Source organism: Vespula vulgaris, chromosome 6 (assembly GCF_905475345.1).
Source record: "Vespula vulgaris chromosome 6, iyVesVulg1.1, whole genome shotgun sequence".
NCBI classification, from domain to species: domain Eukaryota; kingdom Metazoa; phylum Arthropoda; class Insecta; order Hymenoptera; family Vespidae; genus Vespula; species Vespula vulgaris.
In genome coordinates, this window is record NC_066591.1 from 1,127,501 (window position 1) to 1,141,740 (window position 14,240).

General features: G+C 29.7%; 1 protein-coding gene across 13 annotated transcripts in view; it reads right to left on the reverse strand.

The window, feature by feature from the left end:
* LOC127064454 (transient receptor potential cation channel trpm) overlaps positions 1 to 14,215 on the reverse strand; it is an 18,176-nt gene extending 3,961 nt beyond the window's left edge. Inside the window, exons 1-22 of one of the 13 annotated variants that reach the window (XM_050995528.1) lie at positions 13,503 to 13,759; positions 13,307 to 13,409; positions 12,821 to 12,990; positions 12,247 to 12,356; positions 11,896 to 11,978; positions 10,873 to 10,929; positions 10,083 to 10,269; positions 9,797 to 10,010; positions 9,498 to 9,657; positions 9,280 to 9,416; positions 9,020 to 9,176; positions 8,762 to 8,924; positions 8,336 to 8,644; positions 7,690 to 8,236; positions 7,393 to 7,604; positions 7,142 to 7,309; positions 5,817 to 5,876; positions 4,530 to 4,742; positions 4,036 to 4,384; positions 3,735 to 3,880; positions 3,061 to 3,651; positions 1 to 2,961 (exon numbers count right to left, since the gene is read on the reverse strand). The exon at positions 1 to 2,961 is cut by the window's left edge and continues 3,961 nt beyond it. In XM_050995528.1, coding sequence (XP_050851485.1) covers positions 1,792 to 2,961; positions 3,061 to 3,651; positions 3,735 to 3,880; positions 4,036 to 4,384; positions 4,530 to 4,742; positions 5,817 to 5,876; positions 7,142 to 7,309; positions 7,393 to 7,604; positions 7,690 to 8,236; positions 8,336 to 8,644; positions 8,762 to 8,924; positions 9,020 to 9,176; positions 9,280 to 9,416; positions 9,498 to 9,657; positions 9,797 to 10,010; positions 10,083 to 10,269; positions 10,873 to 10,929; positions 11,896 to 11,978; positions 12,247 to 12,309 — 4,986 coding nt within the window. In that variant the 5' untranslated portion in view covers positions 12,310 to 12,356; positions 12,821 to 12,990; positions 13,307 to 13,409; positions 13,503 to 13,759 and the 3' untranslated portion in view covers positions 1 to 1,791. Of the gene's footprint in view, positions 2,962 to 3,060; positions 3,652 to 3,734; positions 3,881 to 4,035; positions 4,385 to 4,529; positions 4,743 to 5,816; positions 5,877 to 7,141; positions 7,310 to 7,392; positions 7,605 to 7,689; positions 8,237 to 8,335; positions 8,645 to 8,761; positions 8,925 to 9,019; positions 9,177 to 9,279; positions 9,417 to 9,497; positions 9,658 to 9,796; positions 10,011 to 10,082; positions 10,270 to 10,872; positions 10,930 to 11,895; positions 11,979 to 12,246; positions 12,357 to 12,566; positions 12,653 to 12,820; positions 12,994 to 13,074; positions 13,094 to 13,306; positions 13,410 to 13,502; positions 13,760 to 13,792; positions 13,894 to 14,076 lie in introns of those variants that run through there. The other 12 variants (XM_050995527.1, XM_050995524.1, XM_050995523.1 and 9 more) reach the window with 12 other exon arrangements.
* Positions 14,216 to 14,240: the final 25 nt, after the last annotated feature.

Genomic DNA, 14,240 nt, shown 5'->3' on the forward strand with positions numbered 1-14,240 from the left:
CATACAACAAGTATAAATTAATTGGAGAACGTAGCTCACATATTGGAGCGTGTATAATTCCTTAACGATATTTCTAAATTTGTACGTGACATTGATGAAATTTTATTAATATTCGTGCGAATTTATAAATGAAAAATACCATTATTATAATAATATATCTCAAACAGAAGATATTGAATATATTAAATAATATACTGTGGGATACTTATAATAGGAACGCTATGAAATATTGAATAAAAAAAATAATAATAATAATAAAATGAGAAAGAAAAAACCCAGACCATATTATTAAAAACGAGCAGCAAAATTGAGTATCAATTTGTGTGTCGGAATACAATACATATTTTCTACAATTATTCCAAGCTTTACATCCTCTTAAACACTTATAAGCTATACACAATATATTTCTCTATATAACTAGGCAATTTAGATGCAGGTATCAAAGTTCCTCTAAATAGTTGCAATTGTACTAACGCAGATTGGCCTAGTTCCGTGGAACATATCCGCGTGATATGGTTCGCTTATAATGGTCCGTGAAGTCTGAGTCTGACGCAGTAGAAAGTGCGTATAAGGCCCTATATATACACATATATATATATGTGTGTGTCAAAATACGTTAAAAGTATTCGGCAGTAAAGACAATAAAGCTGAGAATGACAGTAGTGAAGTCGATGCTACATCGTATTTTTTTTTTTTATTTTGTTATTGTAATCTATTTGTAGTACTAGAGAAAAACACGAATTAATTAACACTATACCTAGCATTCTGTTATTTTTTAAAATAAATAAAGTTAGATGAAAACATATATATATATATATATATACATATATATATATATATATATATATATATATATATATAATCTTTGATTTTTCGTTCTTTCATACATATTTCATTTTTAATAAATATTCGTAATGTTTACAATTACCGCTTAAAGCTTTTTAAAAGATATTTAGTTATAAAAAAAAAAATAAAAAGAAAATTCGAAATAAAACACTAAGTACTATATATCGAAAAGTAAAATTCCAAATGTATGGTGACACTAAAGTGTATATAACCATACAAATATGGATAGTGTATTTATAATAGTATACTACTGTTTTATAGCCAGCATATATATATAACAAACAGTAATACAATAATTTCCTAAGTACAAATAAAGAAGTACATATTTTCGTTATGATCATATGAAAAGATCTCATAAATGACGATTTTTTTTGTCTTTTTCTTCTTTTTTCTTTTTATATATATAAAAAGGCTTAACAATCGATATTTTTTATGGATTATTACGGTTGACATTGTACCACCAAATAGGCATAAAAATTTATGCCCTTAGCGAACTCATATAGCTTCCAGTTCACAAAAGATACCAAAAGTGCTCACGTAAAAATGTTAAATTCTCAAAAGTGCCTTATCTTATAAATAAAATTATGTATTATGTGCATTGTGTGAACGTATTGAATATACTAAATGATCTTATTAGCATGAAAATAGAGACATGAAAAAGTGATTGTTTAGTTGCTCGCATAGCAATCGATCTAAAAAAAAAGCAGAGATTTTGCAAAAGATGCAAAATCTTTTTCAAAGCCACATGCCGTTCAACGTTCAATATAATGAATTCTCTCAAGACAATGAGAACTCTACAAATTCACTGTACAAATTCGATCGATTATTTAATTAAAAAGAAAAATGTCTAACTAACAGATACTTAAACTATAGCCTCATTGTATCGGATCACACACACACACATAGTAAAAGTATAGTGTGTGGTGAGCGATATTTTGGATTACCTCAACACATAGTTTCAGAAGCTGGCGCTGGTACAGTACTCATATTTTTATCACTCGGATCGGGAGATTCGGCGTCTCTTATCGCAGGTGGCCGTGAAAGTGTTTGCTCGATCTCTCTGGTGACACTGATCGTAGGTGGTGGTCTACGAGAGTCTTCGTCGATCGCAGAAGATCTTCGTAATTGACGATGTTCGTTGGATATGGCAAAGAAGTTAGCAGTAGCACCATCCTCAGGTGGATTACTGGATTCATCGTCGTCCTCTTTGTAACGTCGTTGAATTAAATCTTCCATTTGTTGATAATCGCATTCTTCGGCATCCCTTAAATGTTCGTTCTCTATTTGCCAAGCCATCTCAGGATTATTAATTTCCGATACATTTCTATTCCTGGATAAGGGAGGTGAAACTGGTGGCGTTCTTGGTGGACTAAGAAGACCGCAATAACTTTCTAATTCGTCAGTTATACTAGTGTATTCGGCACGCATCGCCAAAAGTATGGATCTTTGGGTACTACCAGCTGAAGTAACGGAAGATGGAATCACAGCGACACGTGGTTCCGCCCATGTAACACCTCTTTGTATATTTGGCGGTGGAATCATTACTACGTCGTCGGACTCCGAACGAGTTCTACTAGTTTGTCTAATCGGACGTTCCGTCGAGTCTTGTCTCAATGGTTCCGAAGCAGGAGCTTCGCTGCTAACTTCTCTCTCTAACGATACTTCTTTCTTTATCGTTGATTCCACTTCTCCTACATCTTTGCTCACTTCGCTTTCTTGGCTCGTAGTAGTCTTAACGTCTTCTTGAACGTTCTGAGGATCAATGATGCTTACAGAGGAATCGTTTCTACTTAGATTCTCACGAGACGTTATAGTTTCTGAATTCTTCAAAGCGTCGTCCTCCAATGGTTGCTCCATGTTTAAAAATGTGGCATCTGTTTGAGAACGCAAAAGTCGCTTACGTCGTAATATGAGACTAGGTAATTGAGTATGAGAATCAGTCTCTGAAAAAGCATCAGATCTTTCAGAGACTCTGCGTTGACGAATGTCTATATCAAAAGTCATAGGAAGTCCTTCGTTGGGCATGTGCGTTGCCATGAAACGATGTATTACACCAAGATGCGCCAATGTTTGTTCGCTTAATTCTTCCAATTTGCGAATACGGAATTCTACGGCCTAAAAATTCAATATATAAGATTTCATAAATTTTTATAACATTTTTATATATTTCTTACAAGTTCTTTTTTCTTTAAATCATCGATTAATCTGAATTACCTGAAGCGAAGCGTTCTGCGTATGTTCCTTTTTATCAATATCCTCTATTTTCTGATGCATATTTTCAACTCTTTCCGTTGTAATTTTAACGCGTTCTTCGGTAGACATTTGTAATTTCAGTTCCTGCTCGCGAAAGTATCCCTCAACGCAATCTTCTTCAAAATCATATAAACGTTCCATATCGTCAGCCTCGAGAAATAATTTAAGACCATTATCGCATGTTTCACCTGTACTTCTTTTACCACGCGTCAAGTGTCTCAGTAAATATTTTACTAATAAATATATATGGCAGACCGCGATAAGAGGTGGAGGTAAAACTGGTTTTTGCTCATATTCCATCACAACGGTAAAACGTTGGAACATCCATACTTGATGTGCAACGGCGTTAACCTCGTTGAATATATTATTGAAAACCGCGATCAACAAATTTATTAATAATATGTTTGCAACTAAAAGATATACGGACATAACTGCTGGCGTGATCCAACGACCTGGAAGACATTCCGGCATGCCTGGTTCATTTCCACAATCAGGATCTATATTATCCGCATACACTTCTCCGTAAAGCATGAAATAAGGTTCCATAAAAATCTACAACAAAGGATAAGAAGATGTCTATTGAATAAATTATAAAATAATTTTTCTATAATCGCTATAAAAGAAAACACACGTACATCACGGACTATTCGCCATTTTGGCTCTGCATTAGGATTTAATATAGCTTGTCTTGATACTCCAAAACTCATGAGAACAACTAGTAAGAGGACTACGAAATATATCATGTTTTTTACCATTTTACCCATCATTGTGACCAATGGACCTATCCAACAACAATTATTATTATTTACAATGATGACATACATTGTATATATATATATATATAATAAATTATATTGTAATTAAATATAGTTATAGATTGCACATTTTGGAAGTTTTAAAATTAAAGTTTAAAATATCAATTTTAATAAGACATACCTAAGTATTTGTTGACTCCGAGAATATTAAGTATTCTTAAATACCAATAAATACAATCAACACAATATATAACTCGACCTACATCAAAGGTTGAATGACGTAATCTCAAAGCAAGTCCGATTTGAAAAAATATTATTGCGGCTGCGTCACAAGGATTCCACATGTTCCAGGCCCAAACGCTAAATTTATGAGAGAGCTTTGCTGGTTCAGATGTTGCTATTTCTCGTACTTTTTCACATCCCAATGTACAGATATAAGAAATTGCATAAATTTCTGCTAGCGACGGATGTTCACCCATTTGTATAAGTATACAATACGAAAATAAAAGTAAAAAGACAATATATGCTATCTGAAAATGAAATATTTAAAATATTATAGCAATACAAGTATATATAAAGAATTAGTAATTGTTTATTGTTAGATAAAAATATTTTAATTAATTTTCTAAAAGGATTTGCATTAAATTTAAAAAAGTAATCCTTGAATATACTTACAGCATTGGCCCAAAATTTTGTAATTGGTGCTGTATAAAATTCATACAATTTTTTCTTTAATCGTAATGGTCTACTGTTTTTGTTGTCATAATAGTCCGAACGAATACCATACGCTCGATGAGTTCCTTCTTCGTTATCTGCCAATACTTTGCCATTTTCTTGCACAATTGTTTCTTTTACAACAGTTGTAGAATGTTCACTGCTAATTAAAGCCTACACAAAAGCACATTACGTGTGAGAAGTTTCGTATATACGAAACAGAACATCACATATTTCATAATAATAACTGTATGGAAAATTTTTTTTTCGTTGACAAAATAGCAAGGCTCATATGAAAGTCTGACATATGAATAAACAAAAACTACATAAAATTTTTAATGAAGACAAAGACAACATATTAAGCTATTAGTAATATGCATTCATGATTAATACGAAATAGAAGATGGATAAGATGACAAATTACATTCTAAGATTAGAAAGTTATGTAAAATAACAGACAATACTTAGATTTTGTAATATGCAGGATATGAAAGGTAGTGACATAAATGTGACAAAACATATTTTCAAAGATTGAGAAAAAGAGAAAACTGAAAAGTATTTACTTTCAATTATATAAATAGCAATGGATAGACTGTTTAAAATAATATTATCTTTATGAATTTTTATATAAACACACATTTTTAAAGGAAACAAGATTTATTCAAAGAGGGCTTCATTGGAATATAAAACTCATTTATAAAATAGTAAAATGAAGCACACTAAGCATGCTAACAGTACTCTCTAATTTCATTTAACAGTTAGCAATTTAGTAATTGATATTTTAAAGTAAATGAACTCATAACAAGGAAGCTCACAAGAAAATCTAAAAAATTGTGAAACTTTACTCACATTTAAAAGTAACAAAAAAGGAATAGAATGCAAAATCAATTTTATTTCAGATAATATAATAGACCACACATATATATATATACCACATATATATATATGTGTGTGTGTATATATGGAAGATTTTATTTTGATATTAATGTTTTTTTGATAATTATTTTTATTTTGAAGCATAGTACAAGTACTGATCCACACGTTCTTCTTTAACTTTAATCGGACATTTTCACTGTACGTTTTCACTACAAGAAAAATTTAGTGGACAAACAAGAGAGCACAGTGCGGATAAAATTATGCCTAACGATATGAAGAAACATATAAACAGAAGCAGCCAGAAGGTGCATCAGAAAGTGCATAATTGTTTTTATAGAGAGAATCGCTGCGCTCAGGTTAGTATAAATATACCTTAATGCCTTGATGGCTGCTGCATTTGTTGCGTATGCTGAGGCTCCTGCGCAGACGTTTCTAAAAAATAATTATTATGCATACCCACACAGTCTACGTATTAACAACTGATGAGTACCCTCTTAATGTGTTTAATAACATATGTTTTCAAGCGTTTAGAAAATAGAAATACACTGAAAATAATACAATTACTCATTCAACATAATCTCTATATTCTACTACACATTAATAATACTGCCTATATATATAATATATATGTATATACTATATGAGCAATATGAATAATAATAAATATTGTCAATCTCAATTATTTCAGCTTCAATAAAATTGAGTTTTATATTACCTTCGCTTAAATTAAGACAATGCAACTTGAAACATTGTTTTCAAAATGGTTTACTAATTCTTATGGCTCATGAAACAATTTTACAACAAAACATTCCAATCAATACATTCCAAATCGCTCATATCAGGCATTAGTGAGATTTTTAATAAATATTATTAGAGATAATAAATGGTTTAAAATTATAAATGAGAATAAAATTTGTTAATATTAAAAATATTATTTTTAGAAGACATTAAAAGTAAAATAATTTTTAAGAAATAAAATTTTTTTAAATTATTATTTTTTATTTATTTAAACGATGAATTATGTAAAGCAATATGTAATAATTAACAAAATATATATGTATTAATCTGTATTGGTGAGTGACATTCTCAATAATATGATAAATTATTTTGCTTTATGAAAGAGAGATTAAGCTTTTCAAATTTGAACAATAAACTAAAGGAAAAAAAAAAGAAAAAAAAAAAGAAAATGTACTTAATGTTTTTATAGTGCTACTTTAGTCATAAGCAAATAATGTATTTTTGTAAATGCAAAGCTTACAGAAGCTACGTGTGCATCCTGTACAATATTGTAATTTTAAAACCAGCCACCAGTGTTCTGAGTTCATAATTAGTAACAAAAATATATTTTTAAGGAAAACAATATTTCTCTTTAAAAATATAATTATCTTTATGATCATATTATAGTATAATTATTATTTCCTTTATAAATGTTAATATATATATATAGAGAGAGAGAGATATATGAAAAAAATTGATACATTAATTTTATGTTAAAAATGATTGAAAAATGAAAGTTAATTTTATTCTATGGATGATATATATCTTTTAATTTTCGAACTATTAATATAATGTGAAATATATATATGAAATTAAATATGTAAAAATGCATAAACATACTTTTGATAAGACATTTAGTCACGTAGTCATAAAAAATGACTAGGACACAAGGCACTTCAGTAAATCTAACGTATATTTACCTCAACATCCGGGCCATTCGATGTACCATGTTCTGATTCACTATCTTCCTTTTCATCTTCAAGAGCAATCAAATGTTCTTCTTGCGTTTGTGGCATTAATTGTAATTCCTCTCTACTTTTAAATTCCAACCGTGATATATAAACAGGACATAACAGACCAAGAACAACCTTTCCACAAGGATACAGATAAAACATTTTTTTTATGAAAATTCTATTGCTATCTAATTAATTACATCAATTTTTATATTCACCTTTAAATTAGTATTTTTACGAGTACGAAGACCACCCATCCATAAATCTGCTAAAATGATTTGACTGCAAGGATGCGCTAAAAGTGGACGATGATTAGCGGTAACTGCAAGGGATAAACAAGTTTGACCAGACCAATTTTGAAGTTCGGATGTCAATAATTGTTGTGTTTGATCGTCGTCTTGACGATAACAGTAATCCAATAATTCCAGAGCTGTTTCAACAAAACAAAATATTATTAACAGTTTTATATCATTTATTTTTTTTTTTTCACTCTCAACGAATGCAATTGATTGTACCAATATTTTCAAATTCCTTTCCATAACCACGTAATTCGTCGTAAACTTCGGTTTCAAGGTCATCTTCTGCAGCTTCATGAGCCATTGCTTTATACAATTTCAAGGCAACGAGAGCTTTAGCCAAAGCTTCTTCTCCATGTTGCCACATTAACAAAGCCATTTGTTGTCTTTTTGTTAATACCGCCCAAATAAGCAATTCATTGAATGGATAATCAAAAAGTGGTGTATCTCTATTAGCAGGCACAGTTTCGGCGAGCAAACTCATTGTCAAACTGTCTGATTTATTACCAGATCCTGAATAATAACGAGTACCAGAACTTAAAACACAACTATTCCGATGCATATGTTGTTGCTGTCCACCAGATCTTTTCATTACTTTGGTATAAATCACACGAAACCTTCTACGTGTATATTGTGCACGATAAGCTCCACCCATGAGTTTGTTGATTACTAATCCAATATCATGTAAGGTATACATGTACCCACGTGGAATATTAGGCCGTACATCTCGCAGAATATAGCCTAATGTGTTCGATGGGCCTTCTTTCTGATTAATCAAAGAAGAAATAAAAAATACATTATAATATATCTTTTGATAATATGAAAATATGAAAGTAATAATATTCTAAAGCGATAAAAGACCTACTGTGTTATAAAGTTCTTCCAAACGAGGTATAGATAAGAATTTTCTCATGGACACACCATTTTCCAAAAGTAATTTCACGAAATCGATCCTATCGTGTTGTAAAGCTTGCATCATAGCTTGCTCCAAAGCACCTGGGGGCCATTTCTGACCGTATACAAAAATTTCACTACGAGCTATGTCCACTCTGTTCCATATTAAAGATAATGATAATTGTTCGGCTGGAGACAACTGTTTGGATTTAAATAAAGCTGTTAATATTGTTTGATCCAATTCTTGTGGTCGATCTTGCGTTATCCTGAATACGGTTATCTGAAAAGAAATAATAATATTCTTTTTTTAATTTTGATTATATCAGACAATCCTTGTAGTCATGACGCAATGAAATTGGGTCTTGTTTTAAAAATTATGTTCTATTGGGTATCGTACCAGATGTTTCTTACGAGTACATTGGAGCAATTCAGAATATAATTGATTTGTTTGTTCAACAGAAACTTTAAAAGTGCGTTTAATAGTATCCAGAAGATGTTCTCTCATACTTTCCAACGGTCCTTCACCATCTCCGGTTTCACCATCTCCTTCACTAGCATATCTATGAAATTAAATATATTTTTATAAATAAAACGCTTACAGATAAACGTTTATTTATTTAAACGAATGTTTCGATTAACTTTTCTTTAGCATTACTTGTGCATAAAAGCGATGAGATCAGCTGCACGTCCCGATCCATCACAAACAACAACAGGAACTGGAGGAACATCTGTAACATATTCTAATACCGAACGTATTGTGTTCGTTCCTCCTTCAATTACTAATGCTACTACAGGTATGCTACTGTGTGTATCTGTAACAATAATTTTACGTTATAAAATATATTAACGTTCATTCATATATTGTTTTATCGCTAAAATACCAAATAAGCATATTTCTATCGTACTAGGACTCACACGGCTGTAGTTTTAAATTAGATATATATTTTTCTAATTTTCTACGCAATACAATTTCTGCTCCATATCGACCTTCAGTACCATTATCTACTAATAAAAAGTAAGCATGTCTGTTATTCAGAACTGTGTATTTTGTCCTGAAAAAAAAAAAAAAACAAAGAGGTCTGTTAATATAGATTTAAGAAATAATTTGGGTTGTAAAGAAAATTATTTTTTACCAAGGAGAAGAAAGGCAGTCGTATGGTACTTCTTCACCACGTCCTATTAATTCGTGATTTTTATCTAAGACCCCCCATGGAGCTATACCTATGCTTACTACTCGACCCTGTCGTTGCGATCGTTCTAGCAGCAAAGCATCGCCAACTTGACGCGTAACTCCTAAAATATTAATGTTAATTAAAAATAATAAAACAGATATATTATGAATACGATATTAACAACCAGAAAAAATGATTACGCTGGTACCAGTACGATAATCGATTTTTCTTATAAGTCGTTATGAAAGTATACAACGAACCTGTATTTGTTCCTCCTGTGAAAATCCAGGCTCCAGTTGTTTTAGCAGCTTTCAACAAACCTTTACGTAAAACTTTTTTCAAACTTGGCTGTAATTCAAAATTTGGTCGGCCACCATGAACGGTAATCAATAATTTAGGTAATCCTAAATTCCATTCTCGACACAATAATTGTACTATAGGTTCTGGCCGAGTGTCATGAGCTAATCTTACATACTAAAAAAAAATGTGATATTGTTGTAGGATTATAAAACTATAACTATAAGTTTTATATAGTATTAACTATACTTGTGCTTTAGTTGGATGTGGTCCACCTTGAAATTCGATAGTACCATATGCATCTGTAGGGTAAGGATGTGTATTTTTTCCTGGAGACCATTGTTCACGTTCTTTTTCTATAGAACCACTGTTGGCATAACTTTGAACATCTGCACCAGTCCCACAATGGTAAGTATAAGAATAACCACAGCAACATCTGTAATTGCAGATCATAGTTATTTGTCTTTATAAACAATGAATTACTTATTTGACAGAGAAGTTCTCAAACATTTAACGCTTGGGCCTACTAAGACTTTATATACTACTAGTATATAATTTATAATAATATTATATATATGTATATAAAATTTTATATATATACAAATATATATATATATATTATATATATTAAAACATGTTACTTTAAATCCACTTAATTTTCTTACGTGACAATTATTTTGATACATACTGCTGTATTGCATTTAATATTTCTTTGCGTATGCTATAAAGTATGACATTCCCATAATACTTTCAGGATTTTTTCTCAACTAGATAACAAATATAAGACAATCAAAAGTTAATTATAACGCATGAGAAACAGGCTATGAACATATGTGTATACATATGCAATAAATGTCAGTCACTAAACGTAAAGCAAAATAAAAAGTAAAAGAAAAAACGAATGGATTTCGTAAATGAATTCTTATATTCATTACGAAGATTAATATAATAAATAAAATATATTGAGAATGAATTTTATGATTATAAGAAAGCAGCATACGAAATGACGATTATAGCAGAATGCACAATGAAATCTCACCTGGAAGAAGTGATCACATCGTATTCTGCATTCTTATCTCCCTGTACTTCTGTGAACCTATAAACGGAATGAAATCAGGAAAAATAAATCAAATGGAAATGAATATACAAAAACACAACATTGAACGCATAAATAATACAAGAAATTATAAGTTAAATATATCACAATACAACGTAATATAAATTATATAAATTAATTCTTTTTTTTTTATAAAATAATTATAATATATAACACAAATGAAACACGTTGTTATTATAATTAAATGAATTATGAAAATAAAATTCATAGCTATTAAAAAGTAGTAAAAAGTATTTTTTAACATTACTGTATACTGAAATGAAATATGTTAGAAATAAAAAATGTGTGCATGACAAATTTGGCTACAATGTTTTGGTACAATAAATAAGAAAGCTAGTAAAGCAGTTAGTGACAGCCAAGATGATGTAACATATTCTCTATTTCCCAACTCAATAGAATGATATAATAAAGTTTTAAAAATAAATACACAAGTAATAAAATCTTCAATTCAAAAAATTACATTTTTTAATTTACAAATTGTTAAAAAATTGATCTTAAAAGAAATGGATTAAATATAAAACACACTGAATAGCACACGCCAAATTCTGATTTAGAATGCATCTAAAATTCTTAGTTAAAATAGTGACATAATTATAGTGGTATACATATAGTACATATACTTACAAAGTATGTCTATTTCTTGTTTGAAAAATATGTTTAGTAATAGATTAAAAATACATTACAGCCCACATAATAATATAATCTATTTTTATCTAACTAAACAATATTACATATTATTAGAACGATTTTTATTTTTGAGAACTCTCAAATCATTATTTTTAAATTGCTTTATCATGTTATATAATATAAATATTTGTAAATAAAACTATTATCTATTTCATATAAAATAAAATACACAGATACATAGTTCATACCCACTAATGAATTATAAATATAATGTATTTATAATTATCCAATAAATATAGCAATAATGTATATTTTTACCTATGTTCATCCTTAGCACTTGGAATAAACTTGGAACATTCTCTTTTTTGAAAAGCTGCTTCTATCCAACTGCGTTCGGTTGCCTGCAATATAAAATATAGAGATATAACATGCATGTATATATATATATATCCGATTATTTGAAACTTAATATATTTTATTTTGATTATAATACATAAATAGAAAAAAATCAATAATTTTTTCATACTAGTCTTTAATGATTTATAACATGGCAATAGAGTACTATAGGATAAAATACCTGAAGTAAATCCTTGTTAATAATACAAATAAAAAAATTAAAGAAACAAAAAAATACAATAATAAAAAAAGAAAAAAAAATACATATTATACCTTTGACTTTTTTCTCTTGACTTTAGGAGTATTTGCACCGCAAATAATATTTCCAATTGCCATGATGATACATGGAAATGCAACTCTTGTGATCAATAAATCTAATCAGTCTATAAATTTGACAATATAAATTCCATTTATAAATAATAATTAAAACATATTTAATTAATCTGTTAGAACATAAACAAAACGATAACACATATATATTATAAAAAATAATAATGTAAAAACAAGAAATAAAGAAAAATATGAATACAATAAGAAAAAGTTAATATCCCTTCTTGAATTATTGTCAGAATGTCGTAATTATGAATACTTACTAGAGCTAATAATAATGAAGAGTTACAACATGTCATAAAGATAAGATAAATTAAAAAGATAAGAATAATAGACATCGGTGAAAGTACTTCAGGAAAATATTTTTGCAATACAAATTGAATAGATTATACGTCCATGTTATTCAGATATATTCGAAAGATAAGATATGTAAAAAAAAGAACAAAAAATAACAGGATCGAAAATAATTAATATAAAACTATATATATATATACACATAAATCCATTAGGTTCTTACCATTCGGCTAGGTTTATTCTTATCTATCATTCCTATACGCACATAACGCTTTGAACATCCACGATAGATGTGGATATTTTCTCAAAGGAGTCATGAGAATCACATTATTTGACTATGATATGATACAATAATAATTATTCCACATAAAAATCCCAATTAATTAGTAACATCTGCTGAAAAATAAAAAAAGAAAAGGAAAAAATATATTTCATGCTTGAAAATTAACGTGTGTTAAATAGTTAGAAGTCACGAACATTGATCGATCATAATATAACAATAAAAATAAATTGGATTCAATATTACACAATAAAACGTAATTCTCTATCAGTAAACATTTCATATTGCGAGCCATCTCATTGTTCTTTTTAACGTTTTTCTACGATTAACATCTACGTAACATTTAAACGTAACATATCTGAACATATTGTAGGAATGATATCATCCAAATTTGAAATCGAACGGCGGGAAACGAAGAACCTGTCATACCTGTCCGTCATGTGCCTAACGAGCTAACCTTTCTGTCACGTTAATTCACGGGATTGCACATGACCCGATCGCGTCTTGTAATATACGAAGGATCGAAGTTAAACTGGAGCAGAAAATAATTCATTGACTTGAACGGTTTATGCGAGAGACTGGTGAAATGTGAAAATAAAGATAATGAACATGGAAATATATGCACGTTTTGACCGAGCCAAAGGCGTAGATAAGATTCTTCGTTGATCGTCGAGTGCATCACGCGTGCATCTAACATGAAAAAAAAAAAAAAAGAAAAGAAAAGAAATATATATAAACGATTATTGGTTATATTTTTTTCTTTAATTTTTTAACTTTCTTTTTTTTTCATCTCTTTTTTCTTTCTTTCTTTTTTTTTTTCTTTCACCGAAAAAATTCCTTTGGCTCTTGGTAACTATTTTTTACGTTGGTGTTCGATCACTGCCTTGCGAATAAATTGAATTCACTTTGTCGTACCAAACAATTAACACCAATCACTGACGTTTGTAGAAACGTTCACGATGCACCCTGATAATGTTCCAAGATACATACATGTGTGTATGGAAGAGATCTGTGGAAATATATATATATCTACGTATATATATGTATATATATATATATCATACACACACACACACACACATATATATATATAAACTTTCTCTGGGTGCTCGCTTGATTTTTTCGTTTCCTTTTCTGCGCATTATCTATTAAGAATTCACCCGTTTCTTTCTATCGTAAATTTTAGACAAAGAAATTACCGTTTTCTCTGTACTATCCTTTAAACACTATTCGCACAATATCTCATAGAACACGTTTAATATTATCACATTGCAACCCTTTTATCCCGTGCCAAACTACCTCCCTTGCAAATATCGAGTACGCTCCCCCGCATCGTTCACGATAAACTAGGCCAAGATCACCT